This window comes from Anser anser, assembly GCF_964211835.1.
Source record: "Anser anser genome assembly, chromosome: 3".
NCBI classification, from domain to species: Eukaryota; Metazoa; Chordata; class Aves; order Anseriformes; family Anatidae; genus Anser; species Anser anser.
Window position 1 is genome coordinate 66,313,885 of NC_139722.1, and position 17,722 is coordinate 66,331,606.

The following is a 17,722-nucleotide window of genomic DNA, read 5'->3' on the forward strand; positions in this document are numbered from 1 at the left end:
CAGATGTACTGATGGAGCATTGGGGAACCAGAAAACAGGATCTGCACGCACCCGGGCAGTACAGAAGCAAGGGAAATGCAGCTGCAGAAATACACGCATCGTACCCATGCGATTTAGAGATGTTTCCAAATACTGACTTAGGTACTCCTGCTCATCACATCTGAGCTTTCTACTGGGTTAAGCACAAACTGTTTTTTTTTTCTTCTTGTTCAAAGCATTAGTTACAAACCAGTTACCAATTAACAATGTATTGCAATACTTTAACCATGGGTGAGGAGCTCCAACTCTGTCAGAAGACATTTTTCAAAACCAATTTGCTGCACTATTCTGCATGCCCACACTGCCTCGTGTTTTCCTTTCTGAATACTGATCTGTAACAGGTCCACATCTAAACAATTTCCAACCTGAGAAGATTAATTCCAGTTACACCAGCACGCTCAACTGCAGTGAGCGCAGCACGGCTTTGTTTTACGGATGTTAGGCAGGATACATTTATCTCAAGGGCGATTACAATCTCTGCCCAGATTCAATCACTACCGTGTCTCTGCAATCAAACTACCCCCTTGCAGCTGTTTGCCGACCCAAAGTTTATCTGTGTATTTCAGGAGCCTGCCACGTTGACTTCTGGTATTAGCCTGAGACCTTGCAATTGTTGGCATTAAACCCTCGCAAACCCATCCCTGAAGAACAAAGCTAGGAAGAAGCAAAGGTTTTGAGAAGATGCCTGCAGCATTCACCAGAAAATCTGTCATGTCCTGACCTACTCATTAAGACAGCCTGTTGTCACACAAGAGTGCTTCCTCTGTGAGAGGAGATTACAGAACTGTAATTATCCCAATAATTAGAGAGACGCGAAGTTTCACCAAGGCAGGCTAATGAACGTCAAGCCTTTGCAGACTCACCACACTATTACTGGTCGTGCATCTCCATGTGCCAGCTGCAGAGGCCAACCTAGATGCGAATGAAGAACTTGCAGAGCGCCCAACCTGCATGCTAAAACGATGCTACTTCAAATACAACTCGACCTGCAGGTAAATTACAGAATGGAGCAGCCTTACAACTCCAAAAGGCCAGACACTGATAACACTAACTGGGAAACAAGTGCTCAGGAATATTCTAGCTGAAAACATCCAAGAGAAAAAATTAAAATGCAGCAAAGCAGATCCTCAGCATGGAGTTCTGCTAAATTCTCTGTTAATCAAGTAACCAACATTAATCAAGACATTAAATGTTTTGTGATCTCTCAGTCCTTCAAGAAACAAAAAAAAGCAAAAAAAAAAAGTTCATGAAAGCCTGATAATCGAACCATTTCTAGGTTTATTTTTATATTACGAAAACAAGCAAGGAAACTGTCTTACCAATGTAAATACATTATCACTTTATCACATGAAGTCACTTTACTGTATAAACAGGCAATGTTCAGGTTTTTTGGGTTCTAACATACCCCCAGGTTACAGCTGTTTTAGGCTTTTCCGTTGACACTGTAGAAAAGCCCAGGAGTTATGAATCTGTCACCTTCTGCAGCGGCTCATGTGCGCAAAGCTCAGTCACTAGGCCCAGCTGGAGAACAGCCAGCACTGAAACCGGACATTGCTCACCTACAACTTCATGCAGCGTGCACGCTAGCAGTACTGTCCTATCCCACTACGCTAAAAAAAATAATAAAAGAAAATGTCTGGACAGAAGCATCACAAAAAACAGTACTTCAATGACAACTGGAAGAGCCACATTTCAGCAAGTCATATACCTTTTGAGGTTTCTCTTTTACAGATCTCCATCTTCCATTATCTAGGAATGGATTTAAAGTGGACACCCCAGAAACTCTTTGTCTGTCACTACAGAGGTTACTGGTAAAAGAAATGAAAAAAAGAGTCAGAAAAGAAAGTTTAAACTGCTCCTTCCTTACAAGTTTCTAGAAAACCTGGAAGCTTGACAGAAGGTGGCAGAGCTGCTGATATAGCAGTTGAAATTCAGCTCCTGCATACAAACTTCCAAAAAGACAGTCTAGTTATCTGCAGTGAGAAAGATGCTTCATTTTGTGTTCCGTAAGCAACCATTTTCAGCAGACAAATACAGGGCTGTTACGGGAGGAAATGACAGTACTGCTAAAAGAATTGTGTTGTAACTAGCCAAACACTAACTGTACTAATATATCATATGGTATCGTGATTTTCAATTACTTCAGTCTTAGCCAGCAGCAACCCCCCCCCCAAAAAAAAAAAGAAAAAAGATGTTTAATCCAGTGGAGGAGATAAAACATTTAAGCTTAATTCTCAGATCTGATCAAGCTCTAGGACAAAATGAATTGCCTCATCATTCATGGCCTCAGTGCTGCAGAAAGGTCAATTGTACAGGCTCTTCATGGAATGCCAGGGCTCAATCAGAACCAGCAGAGACAATAAATGTGATAGTCTCATTGACTGCCTGCGTGACAAACGGGAAAAACTCTCACACAGAAGAGAGAACCAGGCACCTAAGAGAATTTGTATAGCTTTTGTTCCCTTGAAAATTAGCCATTTTTATTGTGTCGGCCAAGAAAACAAACATTTTGCTTGAGTTTAACTAGAACGAAGAAGACAGCTTATTTTCGCTCTGAACATTGAGAACTGCAGTCTCTAAATGCTGGGAAAAGGAGAGCAACTCCAAAACCTGCTGTGTATAAACAGAGATACCGCGTGAAGACACAAAATACAAGCACAACAGTTCCTTTGCCAAGGAGGAGCAGATGGCAAGTCAGAGCAGAAGTCAGCAACACAGAGCTAAGTCGCGAGAAAACACCCATCACCGGGCTGTACACGAGTCCCATGTTTTACAAGAGAGGGGACTGAATGATTTCACCTGGGCAAGTCCCGCTTGCAGAAACCCCAGGTCAGGCACTGCTGCCCGTCCCCACATGCAGCTGTTTTGCTCAGACTCCCCCGGGACCTGCCTTAAGCTGCAGGGCCCAGCATCTCCCAGCGGCCCTCTCCTCCTTCCAGCCGCATTTTGCATACTGGAAAACCCTCCGGTAAAGCAGCTGCTTTTATTGGCGGGGGAAGCTCTGCCCTTAGCCTCCTTCTGAAGAGCTGCTCTGAAATACAGGAGGAAAATAAAAGTTTCACTAACCAACTTAGCAAAACAAAACATCTGCTCACACAGAGGCACTGCTTTGACCTGCTACGAGCACACACACCCTCTTACTAGCAGTGCCCAGGACTGCTCGTGTGACCTCCACTCCATGCAAAGTCCTGAAGGTCCTCTCTCGGCCACCGAACAGCTGGAGCAGCCTGCACGAAGGCAACTCCCTACAAGAAAATTTATGTCTCGTGCCCTTTTCCTCTTACCGTTTTGGAAAAAATAAGGCTCAGAGCTCCAGTTCAATTTTCCAGTGAGCAGTATGCAGAGATCCTTCTCCTCAGTAGCGCTTGAGCTTTGCTTGTTGAATTACTACAAGAATGCCTTGCTTTTTGAACTTGGTGTTACTTGGGAAGCTCCTTTTTGATCACAAATTGCTGAGAGAGCTGGAATACAACTAAAGAAGGTAAAAGCACAAGCTTTGATTTTTGCCCCTTTCAGAATATTGAAAGTGAAGTTGAATGACCTTCTAATTGCAAAACGTGCTTTGACATAGAAAAGTTGTAGCTTTAAAGGCAGAACACTGCAATAATTATTCACTTTAATAACATTTAGATATCTGGAATTATTTAATCTGTCTTACTGCAGTGCTGACTGAAACAAATCACTCCCACTATTTTACAATCTCTACTACCTGCTTTTGTAATCTTTTCCAAGACTGCTTCCAACAGCAATGTTGCAAATGAGGGCAAATACAATATAGGAGGGAACTGATATATTTAAAACAGCTAAATTCTCATATACGTTCCCTTCATCTCTCTGTAAACTTTGATTTTTGAGATTTGCCAGACACCCTAATCAAATAAGGAAGTTTTCATAGACAGAAGAATGTGCGGATGTTCTAATTTAAGCAGATTTTCAAAGACATTAAAAACAAAGGTTCTAAAAGAGATGACAACTCCCAAAGAAAAACATTGAAGGAATGGAGTAAAATAACGTTTATTACCAAGCCACAGCTAACTGTAAAGACTTATTGCTCAAACTTTACTGATACATGGAAAAATTCTACCAGCGTGAAAATCTGAATCACTGAGCAAATAAACCAGATGAACCATGAAACATGATAGCATCTGATACCAGATTTCCTTCTCCTTCACTACTGTAATCATATTTTTAAGTGACGACCTCTGGTAATGAGCCTCTTATGACTCAATGCCCAGGTGTTTAAAATAACTTTGAAAAATTGAGTCAGAGGAATCATTAGCCAAGCATAACATCATACAGAACCCCATCAACTCGCCAGCTTCCTAGCCCAACAGCCGGCTGTCAAACAAGAAGCCTTGCACTAATAATTGCTGGGACATAAAGTAAGCCACTTATCACTGAACTTTTAAAAGATCAGAAGTTCAAAGGCAAAAGAACAGAAAACCTGCATCTTAATAAGATGTGTCAGTGTTAAGTTCTTGTGTGGTTGAACTCATCCTAACACCTCACTGTATCAACAGGTCAGGTATTTAAAGTAAATTTGCATTGCCACGCATTTTCACCCACTCTCCTACTCTCGTTGCCCCTTAAAAAATACAAAGAAATATTTTTACACCTATTTAATTATAGCTTAGCAAAAACAAAAAACAAACAAACAAAAAAAACCCAACAAAACCCACAACTTCTAATGTGAGTAAGACCATTAAACTAAAATGACTACTTAACCTAATCAGTTTTGTTCCATCACAGCCCACACTTGTAAATGCAAAGAACGAAATCATGGTTAAGTCTTATTTTGCTGAATTCGAACAGTGGAACATGTTGGCTAGAGTACGAAGTGATCTGCACAGTTTAAGTTCTTTCCAACTCACAGATAATATTAAGATTGATTAACTGAATATTTTCCCAAAATACAGTTTCCTAGGAGAGACTTACTGCTGTCAAAGTTATGACAACACAGAAGGCAGACTTGCACAGTGCAAAGTTTGGGTATTTTGGAGCACTTGGCGCAGAGGGATATTTCACTTCCCAGCTGCAAATCAGAACAAAGAATTGTTTCTGCCTGATTCATAACGTAAACACACAGACAGCTTCACAACGGTACAAATGAAAACGAGAGGCTTCTTTTGGTGAGCCTTACATCAGTACAGGAATGGAAAAATTAAAGATAACCCTTCCTATAATTGAAGTCTAAAATATTGATATTTTTTTTCTATCTGAAATCCTCATACATAAAGTGAGCTTCCCTCAACACGATTAGAAGAACCATGCTAAATTCAATTATACCTGGTTAATGACATTCACAAAAGCTATTCCAAGGTCATTAGATGGACAAAAAGCCTTAAACAACAAAATATTTATGTATTAAAAAATTGCTAAGCTATATCTTCTTTTAAGAACAGAATATCCCGCTTAATAGCTTTCACCTCAAGAGACTTCTTCACAGGAAAAAGGGCCCAGTCCTATAACCAGAACCAGACAAAACTGAGTTCCTGAAGTAGACAGACCACTGAACAGCCAAGCGCATCATGGTGCGATACAGGTGTATTTCACCTTGTGAAATACCTGTCTTATGAAAGTAACGTCACCTGCTTCAATAGCACAACTCCTATAAATTAGAGGTTATCAGCTCCTAATTTCATCTCCAGCTTTTACATTAAACCCCTCACTGCACATTAATTGGCAACACAGGTTCCAGAAGAACTGTCTTTGACCACCAATGTGCACTCACCTACCAGCTTCCCTTGACAATTGTGCCTCCGTCCCTTGATAACTGCACTCCTGAAACTCCAGCCTCACAAAGGGCAAAACTTCGGCCTTATCAAGAAATGGACTTGCCTGCGCTTTTAAACAAATGCCTCTAAAAATAGACCAAGGTAGGGAGCACGTTATTTCAAAGTCAGCATAATGCTTCCTGAGATTTCTAGCTTTCCCTATGCAATGAATCTCAAAAACAAAAGAAAGGACATGAGTAAAAGTTGGGACTTTGCAAACTCTGCAGGGGAAAGAGAAAGAGGAAAGGCCAGGGAAGGCAAGATGGAAAACAGAAGCATTCATAATGTGACTTCTCCAAGCAAATACCAGAGAAACACATTTATGATATTGCATTTTCTTTGTGACTGAGTTTTGAAAAATTTTTTCACTCCATTACATACTTTTAAGCTCAGAAACTTTTTAGTGCACAGCTAAAAATCAGGGATTTGTAAGCTCAGCTCCATCTCTGATGAAGCATCCAAAACAACATATGCAACTTGATGCATCAGTTCTTAAACATGGACATGAAATGGCCTACCTCTTAAGTCATGTTCAGTTAAAGTCCTGTAAAACTTTGCAAGTTAGGATCTCCTAAACAATCTTTTTTTTTTTTTTAAACTTGCTTCAGCTTTTAGAGCATGTGACCTTGTGAAAGACTTCAGGGAATCAGAAAGGCCGCTGCCAAGTTACAGTAAGGCTCTAGCTGACCTAAGAACTGCCACGAGAAGCCTCAGATCCTCTGTTTCCTACTTTCCTGCTATACTTCCAGCCTTCGCCATGCAAATCTCCCCTGCTCCACACACACCAAACCTTTTGCATCAGCTCTGAGCAAACTTTTAGCTACTTTACTTGCTGGAACTGGATGAAACTGTCTCGCTGCTCTCCTTCAGGTAATCTTTTGCTGTTTTAACAACTTATAATAGCTCAAAGACAGGCCTGACAAGTCACCCTGTTGGAGTCACCTCCTGTACAGAGAGCATGGGATTAGTGCAGGGAAGGAGAAGGAGCTGTGGTGACTGCTGGGTCTGCTCACAGCAGCAACAACCTCCACGGCCTTCAGAGGATGTGGGGCCTATGACCCTTCCTTGCCCAACTTCAACAAGTGGCTCTCTGCAAAGCTGCCAGTTAACAAGTATGCCAGGAGAGCATTGGTAAAGGGCTTTTTTTTGCATGAAAATAGTAGTTCTTTCCCCAGAAAGCTTTTGCTGCTTCAGTAAGAAATCTCATGCACTTCTATGGTACAGGGAAGAGCCGGGAGATGAGGAGACTAAATCATATCAGTGCTTCAGTTCCTAGAGTGCATCAGACTGGAGTGCTCTAGGAACTCAATTGACATGGTTTACCAAGGAGAAAGGCAAGAAAACTAGCCAGAGTTTACAAACAATTTATGGAAGAAACCCCAGTTTCTCCTTGCCCAACCCCAGAAACCCCAACACTTTGATATGAGACCTTGTAAACCTAGCAGACAAAAGGATAAAACTGGAAACAGAAGCTAGGCAGGTTTAGATTCAAAACAAGAAGTGTCAACAGCAAGAGAGTTGATGGTTTAAAAAAAAAAAAAAAAAAGGCTGGACTTTCCATCACTGAAAGTGTTCAAATTAAGACTGAATTCTCCCCCTCCTTCTTGGAAAGTATATTCTAGTTTAAACAGGAATTAATTCAGGAAGCACTAGTAGCCTGTGCAGCCTGATTATCGGTCATCCCTACCAGCTACATAGGTTTTAATGCTGTTAAAAGTTTCAGAAATTCAGAGTCCAGGTGACTAGTTACAGTATAGTTTTGTTAACATTCTCTCGTGCAATTCCAATAAGCTTTTTCTTTTAAATTCCAAAGATATTTTGGAAGGAGAGCAAGTAGAAGGTGGCAAGTTTGTTTACAATTTAAAAAGCAAAACTTAATTTCCAAGTGAAATTGTAACTTGTTATTCAGCAGAGTTTCTAAAGACTATTCATTGAGCCAGTCACCCCCTTACACTGCTGCAAAAATGTATCCTTTATTATAGCTGACATTTCAATAAATTTAGCAAATTAAAACCCACAGCAGCTGAGAGGGATCTAAGTCATGGGTGAAGCCTACAAAAAATATAGCAACCTTCTCTTCAGTAATGCTCTCAGTCACCAGCGTATCAACATAACAAAAAAAATATCAAGTCTTGACTATCACTTCCCAATTTTAACACGCAAGCTCAAGTAAAATGCTGTAACTTGCAAAACGCAGAATGAAAAAGCCTTGCACCGCCTGGTTTCAATACAGTCCTGGTTCGTAAGTAAGAAATGACGCACCTTTTATTTCAAGGCCATGATGACCACAAAAATTTATTTCGTGAAAAGAGAAGTGAAAGCTTTCAGATATAAGGACAAAATGGCTTCACGTGATCCTGTGAGGATGCTGTACCTCAAAGCCAGGTGAAAAAACTTTAAACCATTTTAGCATAGTGCTTGCTTAGTGTGCTATGTATTTCATATTACATATATACCTGGGAGTTTTGTTTTTATTGCTACCTACTGTAGGTAGGTTAAGTGTGTTTACATGTTATTCATACTCACATCCCACAAATCAGTGGAAATTACCAATAATAAAACACTAACAATATCCTAAACAAATACATTAACAATATCCTAGAGCCTGTATAGAACAAGAATTTCACCATATTGATACTTTTTAAATTAACTACGTGATTTTGAAGCCTAGACCACCTTCTTCTGCACATCTGAAAGTTTACCAAAACACGCCCAGCCATCTACTTAGACGGTTAGGGACTGCTACTTAGATGTTACATTTTAACCCATTCGAGATGCAGGATTTCTGACACTGAAAAACAGTATAAACAGTGCGCTGTATGGGAACTGCCTCAGCAAAACGAAGTTTGTGAACGGCTGGCCAAGGTTGCGGACTCAGATGAATCTGCAAGTATTGCTTCAAACCCAGGAAGCCTTCCACAATATTTAGACAACTTGGAGGCGCCGCTTTCTCACCTACACGGGCAGAGACAAAACAGCGCAGCCCCTTCACCAGCCAGCACAGTGAACAAGCACTACTGATTTAGAAAGCCACCGCTTTCGGACAGGCCGGGCTAATTCCGACTTGCTGCCCCAACAGCCGGCACCGCCGAGGAACCCAGCGGCGTAATTTCGCTTCCCCGTCCCCCCCCGCCTCACCCAGCCCGGCGGCGGAGCCCCCCCGGCTGCCGCCGCTCCGCGGCCTACCCGAGGCCTCTCCCCCGCCAGCAGCCGCCGCCCGGGCAGGGCCGCCCCGGCCGTGGCCAGGACCCCCCCGCCCGCCGCCCCTCACGGCGGGGCCGAGCCCCGGGGGCTCCCCTCGCCCTTCTCCCGCCGCCCCACGGCCCTCCGGCGAGCCCGAGCGGGGGCAGGCAGGCGGGACGGCCGGTGCCCGGTGCGGGGAGCAGCCCCCTTCTCCCGCCGGCTCCCCCCCCCACCCCACCCCCGGGGGCCGCTCACCTTGGTGGCCATGGCGCTGCCGCTGCGGGCTCGGCCGCCGCTCTCCCGTCCCCGCCGCGGCCCGCGGCTGCTCGCTTCGCTTCGCCTCGCCTCGCTCGGCGTGTCCGGCCCGCCCGCCGCTGGGCCGCGCAGGCGGCTCCTCCTCGGCGTCCCCCAGCAGCAGCCGCCGCCGCCTGGGGGCCGCTGGGCGGCTCAGCAGCCGGCCCCGGCGCTGGGCAGGCGGGGGCCGTGCCCCCTGCCTCCGCACAGCCCCCCGGCGGGAGCCGCCCCGGCGGTGGGAGGGCTCCCGGGATGCCGCCCCCCGGCACAGGGCAGTCAGGGTTTTGCCGTTTCGGTGGGGTTTGGCCTCGAATTCCCGGTGCTGCGGTGGCGGAGTTATGGGCAGCCCCGCTCCTGCCGTCAGAGGCCACTGGAAACTCCTCGCAGCGCTCTTCGGTTGTCTGTGCGGGGTCGTTGTCCCTCGGTGGCTTCCGAATAAAAATTTCGAAGCAACAGCGAGGACAGCGTTTGTCCCCGCGCAGCTGTCGCCGAGAGGTGCTTCGCCCAAGACCCCCGGTGCGGCCGGGCCTTGGTGCACAGCAGCTATTGGCAATGGAAAACAGCATCAAGAGATTCATGGAGAGTGAGGAGGAGGAATTCAGAAGAATCCAGAGTGGTCACCACTATTTTTCAAATCATTGAACCGATTAACTAGAGAAGTTTTTGAACTCATCTCTTCAGTTCTTAACTTTTTCAGAATTCATTTAAATGCGTACAATGGTTCCAACCTTGTATTCCTTATGACAGCAGTATCTAAAGTGAAACCTTTGCCTGTGGACCACAAAAGACCTTTTATGATACTGCCTTTAATTTGAGGTATGGTATTGAGGGCTGGTTTTGCCGTGTGGTCCCTCCCAGCCTGGTATTTCATCCACTTCAGTATCCCTTCAGGAGCAAACCCCTCTGAAGCTCTGCTTCCTCTTTATGCTTAGGGACCCCGACCTTCTTCTTTCTTGCTAACAATCTTTTCAACATCGCGCGTTGTGAAATTGGTCGTGTGGTGACCTGATGAGGATCTTTGCAGACCTCAGTACCAGTTCAGTGGAGATTGTCCCCACTCCATCCTTCTGCTACCTGGGAAACAGCCCAGCAAAATCTGGCTGAGCAATGGAAGAAGGCTGGGAGAAGGGGCATCAAAGCTAGTAGCAAACAGCCTGTTTGCTTCCTAGGGATTTATCCACAGATGGAAATAAAGATTGTGCATTACAGATTTATTTTGTCTCCAGCATTTTTAGGGCCAGAAAAATGAAGCTTCTGGGTAAAAGAACAGAACTTCTTATGTCTGCTTGGATGGAGGCCTTCTTCACAGTACGAGCTTTTGGGATAGAGATCCTAGACACGAGTGACGTCTAAATTTGCCACAGTTTAAAGGAAGCATAGCTATCTCCATAGTGCTAGCAAGGAAAAAAGAGCCTGGGACTGATTTCTGATTTGAGTAAATCACTCACGTCCACGCTGCTTGGGATTAGCTCCCAGGACAGCAAATTTGTCTGGCTGACAGAGAGTTGGAGTGGTTTAACAGCAAGTTAGCTAGGTAGGTTAGAGTTGAGCAATGTGGAGATTTAGGTTATTTCTCCTATAAGTGGGCCTAACTTGATATGGACAAGGGTTAAAGGCTGATTCTCACAGGCGTAAGGTGTGGCAGCAGGCTGTAGGTCCAAGAAGGACCAGTATGTAGTTAAGGAAACCTTGAATGCTATAAAATGATGGAGGTGTGAAATCAAGAGGCCCAGCATCTTTCTTCTTATTTAGGGTTCCCCAACTGACAGAGGTGTGTGAAGCACCCTCTATCCATTTACCAGATGCTATGTTTTGGTATGATTTATAAAAAACTTGTGGCTTTTGCATCATTTGGGGCCTGTGTCATTCTTCACCTGTGGTCGGGATAACTGCCAGAAAAGCTCGGTTGACAGCCGCTGACCAGTATGCTTTAACAGAGCACTGCTTGCCCTTCTGGGGAATAAAGAACAAAGCCATGATTTATTCAGCCTCTCTATATGCCTGAAATCTCCGGTTTACAGTTTTCCACTGTGAATTGCTCATAAAAATAATTCTTGCTTGACAAGGTTGAAGTTCAGGGTGAAAGAATGTTCTGAGAATATTAGTTTGGTGTTTTCTTTCCAATACTATTTGCAATTAATTGCCCTTAATTCTTGCATTAATAAAGGCATTCTTAGGAATCACTTTGGATTGCAAATAAATGTATCTCTTCCTAGCTGCAAATTTTATTATTGCTTAGTGCAAAGGGCCAAATGACAATGAATTGCCAATGATGGTCACTTAGTATTTCCAAAACTTTCTAAATTGGCTAATTTTCTGCTACCAGGCTGAGTCCTAGTTAATTAAGACTAGATGTTTGCTTAGCTCTAGACATACAAGAAACCTTAGTGACTTCAGCTAGGTTGCTCACATGCGTAAGCATTTTTGTAGGCTGGAAACAGAGCGTTCTGCATGGAGCTTATCAGCTTTCAAACACAGTTGGCTCATTATGCACTTTGCACTAAAGCCCCAAAGTATGCTTTAAAAGTTAAATATCTGCACCCCAGGAAAAAAAAATACATCAGTAACAGAAGAAAATCCTTTACCAAGTGCCTAATTTATTTATTTACTTGTTAATATTCTCTATAATTTTCTACTAAGCCTGTATTTTTGCAGTTAACTTGTCTGCAGCAATTTCCAGGAACAACTGCTGCTGCAGAGTTCAGTGGGAAGTGATCTGTTGCAGACCCTAATGAAGTAAAAAGCTCCTACCAACAGTGCTATGCAAATTTCTTTAATTAAAGATGGACTCTGGGAAAGGATATGGAGAATGTTTGCCAAACACTGTTCTCTGCTGGGCAAGGCCTGCCTGTAGCCTCAAGAACACTGCAAGTCAGTGTCCTCGTAGCTGCTGACTTATGCAAGCTTGGTAGGGAATGATAAAGAAAAAAATAGTGTTATTCTGATAACCTTCAAGCTGAAATCATCCGGAGAAAGAATTATGGTCTGTGTGTCTCTGATCTACTGTCCTCAGGAGTGCCATGAGTTGGTGCACCCTAGATTTCTCCCTGCTAGCAGGCTGTGCCCTTAGGATCACCTAGATAATGCATTGAGGATGACCCCAGGAAGGACAGGTGATACTGAAAAATTCCCAGTTTTTCAGTGTTCATTTTATGGAACAATTTAATTATCTTTGGTTGAATAAGTGGCATCAACTTTGCAAATGGAGCAGGGTGTCAAACACACCTAATGTCAAAGCCTTTGCAAGAAACATACTGAGAGAACATATTGTTCCAGCCCTTCATTTTGAAAGGTGCTTCATGAAGTAAGAAGTGATTTTTCTTCTTTCCTGCTTGAGAGGCTATCTATGGGATGTGGACAATAAAATCAGTTCCATACTATGTGCTGTTCGCTCAAGAATGAAAACCAGTTCTAACTGTGATGACTGGGAAAACCTAACAGTGACTAGGGATTAATTAAAAAAGATTTCAAACTTTTTGCTCTCCTTCTTAATTGTGATGTTTACCTTAATCACCTGCTACACCTCTTGTTTTTTGTTTTGCTTTGTTTTAAAAAAGGGGTACAGATTTCAAATTTTCAAAGCCTTGAAATGAACCCTTTAGACAATGACTTAATTTACAAATCAGAAATAACAGTGGGATATTTTTCATCTCCAGAAGCCACATACATGGTTTCACCTACCTGACCCAAGAGGTTCTTTGAGCACCCTTGTGTTTCCTCTCAGCTGACCAGAGTCGCTGTTTCAGTGTTGGGTTAACAATTTGGGTGCCATCCTTGGTGTTTCTTAGAAGTTTGCCAGAGAGCAATATGGATCAAATACCTCCTATCTTTCCTCTCCTCCCCTCCCCAAAATTGGACAGAAAACTACAGGAGTTGCCATATACATGAAACCTAATCTTAGCTTCATGGAGCAACAGGGGAGAAGCTGGTGAACCCTGTGTGCATTGCTCTGTACAATGTGGCATCCTCTGCACATTTTATATGAAAAAAATATATCTAATGAAACATTCAAAGGAAAAATATGATCATTTTCCTTTATTTTATGTTGTGAGTCTTTGGCCAGAAAGGCTCCAAACTCTTGAATCATGTAGTATATCTGCACCAAAGCACTACTGCCTCTCACTTAGCCAGAATTCTGGGCCGGTTTGAAATGATGCTCCAGAAACTGCAGACACACTTTTAAATCATACTCTGCTGCTGGTGCTGAAAAATCACTACCAAACCAGCAAGCCAGCTGATCTTGAAATACCATAGGATGTTAGGTTAAGATTTCCCCAGCTCTTAAATGCTGCTCTAGACAAATGCACCCAGAATCGTATCCAAATTCCTCTGAGTTTTTCAGTCTCAAAATTTTCTCTGAATAAGCACTTCTGAGAAAACCTGTGTTTTGTGCATTTGCTTTGGACTTAAAGGTTTTGTATCCTTACAGCTAGTAATCGAGCACCATTATTATCTGAACTCTGGCATGCTATGTGGTCATTTTTGTATTATGTTCGGATTTGACATGGTTATATTTTTAATAAATTCACAGCCAGGATTGGTTCTGTATTGTGTATGAATATACTGTTTTCTTTACACTGGAGGGAAAACATTAAGCTATGCCAGTCTAAAATCCTGTGCTCTGAGGGTGTGGGGTTTTTTTTTAACACATTTTTGTGAAAACCAACAGTTTTAAATCATGCTAAACTTCCTGGACTCAGTTTTCCCTTTCAAAAGCCCATTAAAAAAACTGCTGACTATTGAAGATGTGAAAAACTTACACTGAAAAATAAAAAAAAAAAAAAAAAGGAGGTGTTCCAGAAACAAAACACTGTTGCAATATGCTTTTGGACACTGTCAATCTTTTGAGTTTTTTTTTTTTTTTCTTGGAGGGCGGAGAAGCTGATCACAAAGGTCATGATCTTTATGGGTGACAACAACTGCAACGGTTTTGTGTTTGCTTGGTCGTGACAATCTACTCCTTTAGATAACAGTGTGCAAAACAATTTTTTTTCTCTCTTTTTGTTCTTGTAAGTGTAATAAATGTTTTTACGCACTCTATTATTCTTTTTCTGCTCTTATAGCAGAATAATCAGGGATATATAGAGATATACATATTTAGCAGTATAAGCTTTGAAAAAAATGCATTAAAAAGTCATGGTTTCTTGTGCAAGCAACAAAACAGATAACCTGAAACATTTAACACTAATATCAATCTTACTTTCTGCACTCCTTTTTGGCCTGCACACTGATTGTTAGTATATTATGTATATATACATGTGCACATATCACACACTTTATTTGGTCTGCATTTGGATTTTTTGTTAGTATTTTGTATTCATTTGGGTCTCAACACAATGTCTGCTGAGTTCAATAGGTTTTGGACTCAGCTTTTCAGAAAACTTGAATACAGGTTGGTAAAGAGAATATTCAAAAAGTACAAACACACTGTTTCAAATTTGATGTTTGCTAGCTTTAGGAAAAGTGAGGAACCACCAGAGCTATCGATCCTTACCACTACAGAATCCCTCCATCAGAAATGCTGACTGCCTGTGGCTTATTTCCATTTTTTTTCCCTGTTATGGTGGAAAGTCTGTGGAGCATCAGGGACCTGCAGCTCAACTAAGCAAAGTGATAGGAGAGGAGCATGTTCTGCTCTGTGCTCCAACTGACTGCGAGGACATCTAAAGGTCCCGTTAACTTTAAAAAGCCAAGGATGGCACCCAAATTGTCTTCCAAAACATAGACTGCCAATTGTACTACAGGTAAAGATGAGAAAGCTGCAGAAGGTCACAGGACTAATGTTAGAGATCCAAGCCCTCTTGCTCTGGTTTCTGAGCTCTCACAGCGGGGAGCAGTGGCACACTATGAGCCTGCCAGCATACCACCAGGCTGCAGGTTGCAAGAAAGCATAATGAAAGTAGGAAGCTCACCAAACACAGGCCTAGGGGACCTCAATATGTATTTCATTTATGCCCAATTTAACAACACGGTACATATCAAACCAAAGTAAGGATCACTTCATTCTGCAGTGTGATAGATCACACAAAGCTGCAGACCCTATGGAAAAAATGTTTGTCATTAGTGTTTTTTTTACTATAAATAAACTAATTCAGGTGTTCTCCTTTATAAAAATAAGAATTACCATTTTACCTACCTGACAAACATGGATCTTGAACGTATTTTGTCCTTGGTTTAATACTTGTTCTCCAGTCTTCCAGCACGCAGCCTTCACGCTTCTTTTCCTGTGACACAGACAGACATTTTGTGGTAATGTGATTCTTAGTTTTCAAACTGCCTGTGTCTTTCCAATCCTAACAGATTTATTACTTTATTACAAATTTTTGTGCTTTCATCATGGAAATTTGGGAGATTTCAGGGTTGCTAGGTGACTGTGTTTCCATACACAGGAAATTCAGTGCTGTGGCACTATTATGGTGAGGTCACTAAAAGATTGGACCAGGCCTTAGTGTCCATTGCCCCTTAAATCTTGCTGTGAGCTGTTGTTTCCTTCAGAAATAATTGACAATGAAATTACTGCATAGAAAGAAATTCTTGATCAGCGCACCCCCAGGATTCATGCCCATATTTAACGAACACAGGTCAAGAAGAAAAGAAAGCAATTGCAAATTAATGTTAATTTCTAGGAGCGACCTGTGCTTTCTCTAGTAGGGTTAAGGTGTCTGCAGCTAGAGGAAGAGTTATGAAGCCTCTTTCTAGTGCCCATATATTTCTCTCTTACATCAGCCCATGTTAGATCTCCAGTGCATAAAAAGCCTTCTCTCTCAGAAAACCCCAAAAAGGAATAAAGAAAAGGGATAAACTGAAAGCTTCATGAATTTCATTATTGTATAACTAGGTGTTTTTCCTGTCTTAAGGAATGAGCTTGGAATCCTGAGGTCCCTTTTTACCCTACTTTTTGTGAATTGGTCTTGCAAGTTATAGCCAATAAAACCACATTACCCTAGTAAAGATATTGTACGACAGAGGAAAAAGCAAAGCCTGTGGATGATCGTCTACAAAACAGGCTTTGTAGGCTGCATACCTTACATTTTTACTGAGGAATTATGCGACTGTGGGCAGGTCAGAAAATTTTAAATATCTAAGTAATTGTTTATAATCAGTGCCTCAGATTTGGGTTTGCAAAAAAAAGAATTAAGAATTTCTCTGGTTGCAGGGCACAGGACAGTTCATTAGTAGGAGTATCAAGCTTACAGTTGGCACTTCCAAGACACATTTTAGAAACAAGTTTTCAAATCCTTTTGAAAATCCACTATTAGTAGCAAGTCTAGTCAAGCATTTCATTTATTACCAGTGCTAAAATAAAAATGATACCCTAGGGATTTAAATGCTTCATATCTTTCTGTATGTGAATATCAAGATGTTCACACTAGCTGATAGTTCTTTTCTTCAAATTAATAAAACCAGCCCTAGAAGTATTTTTTCCTACCCTCTAAAGGCAGATGTCCAAAAATCTACAAAAATTTCCTGGAAATATGACCCTTACAATGAAGTTAAAGAAAAGAGACAGAGAGAAATTTCGCAGCTTTCTTTTGTAGAGTGCAGATTTTCTAATTTTTGGGGTACTGGTCATAAAAATCTGACATTTACTTAAATGAAGAGCAAGAAATGCACTCTGTAAAATGAGACTTCCCCTTTAAGTTTGCAGAATATTCTTGTCCAAGGTTTTTGAACTTGAGGGGGACATACCAGATGCAGCATTCAGTCATGTGCCTTGTTTGTGGTTAGCCACACAAAGCCAATTTTTTCAGAGCTAAGCTACACTCTTTTTTTTTTTTTTTGGTGTTGTTTAAAAGAAGAAAGACTGAACACAGCTGGTCTTGACATAAAAAAATAGTTATTGAAGATTTAAAAAATGTCTATCCTACCCAGCTAACAGATGAAATTTTGAGTCCATTGCTATGAGTTTATCTAAGAAATGCTGGGGATGAAAAGGACCTGCTGTACCACAAAACACCTTTTCTAGTTTGCTTGAGCCCACCTGTACATTTTTCACCATAACACATCATTGTTTGTCTACAATAATCTGCTTACCCAAAAGGGGTTCTTTATCACAAGTTTTCTGTCTTTTGCCTGTCATTGCCATGTCAGTCCAAGATTTTACAACACTAAAATCGTGTTGCTACAGACCATGTTGTCACAGAAGGGTTAAGTTGAAAGGATGCTCCTTTAAAGTTATCATAACAAATGAAAGAGGAAATGGGCCTGGAATCTGACATTTAAAGAAAGAAAAAAAAAAAACAAAAACACACAAAACAAACAAACCTTTGAGCACTGCAGTGAGGCATGGAACATACTATTATTCAGAATTTTGCTTGTGAATCTTCTATTTCCAGGCTTTGATTTCCAGCACGAACATCTAGCATTCGCTTTATTCTATCTTTTTTCCCCCATGATCCAGACAGATGCTTTGGAGCAGTGTGACCACAAGC

At 41.9% G+C, this 17,722-nt stretch overlaps 1 protein-coding gene and 1 long non-coding RNA gene across 3 annotated transcripts in view; both read right to left on the bottom strand.

Annotated features, from left to right (window-relative positions):
• SNX9 (sorting nexin 9) overlaps nt 1–9,702 on the bottom strand; it is a 61,442-nt gene extending 51,740 nt beyond the window's left edge. Inside the window, exon 1 of one of the 2 annotated variants that reach the window (XM_083827748.1) lies at nt 9,252–9,702. In XM_083827748.1, the coding sequence (XP_083683874.1) occupies nt 9,252–9,263 (12 nt within the window). In that variant the 5' untranslated portion in view covers nt 9,264–9,702. The remainder of the gene's footprint in view (nt 1–9,251) is intronic. The other variant, XM_083827747.1, reaches the window with a different exon arrangement.
• LOC310895992 lies at nt 1,372–9,235 on the bottom strand. Its single transcript, XR_014581108.1, has 2 exons — nt 3,324–9,235; nt 1,372–1,847 (listed from the first exon to the last, which is right to left on the bottom strand). It is a non-coding gene; the product is annotated as an uncharacterized lncRNA (long non-coding RNA).
• Nucleotides 9,703–17,722: the final 8,020 nt, after the last annotated feature.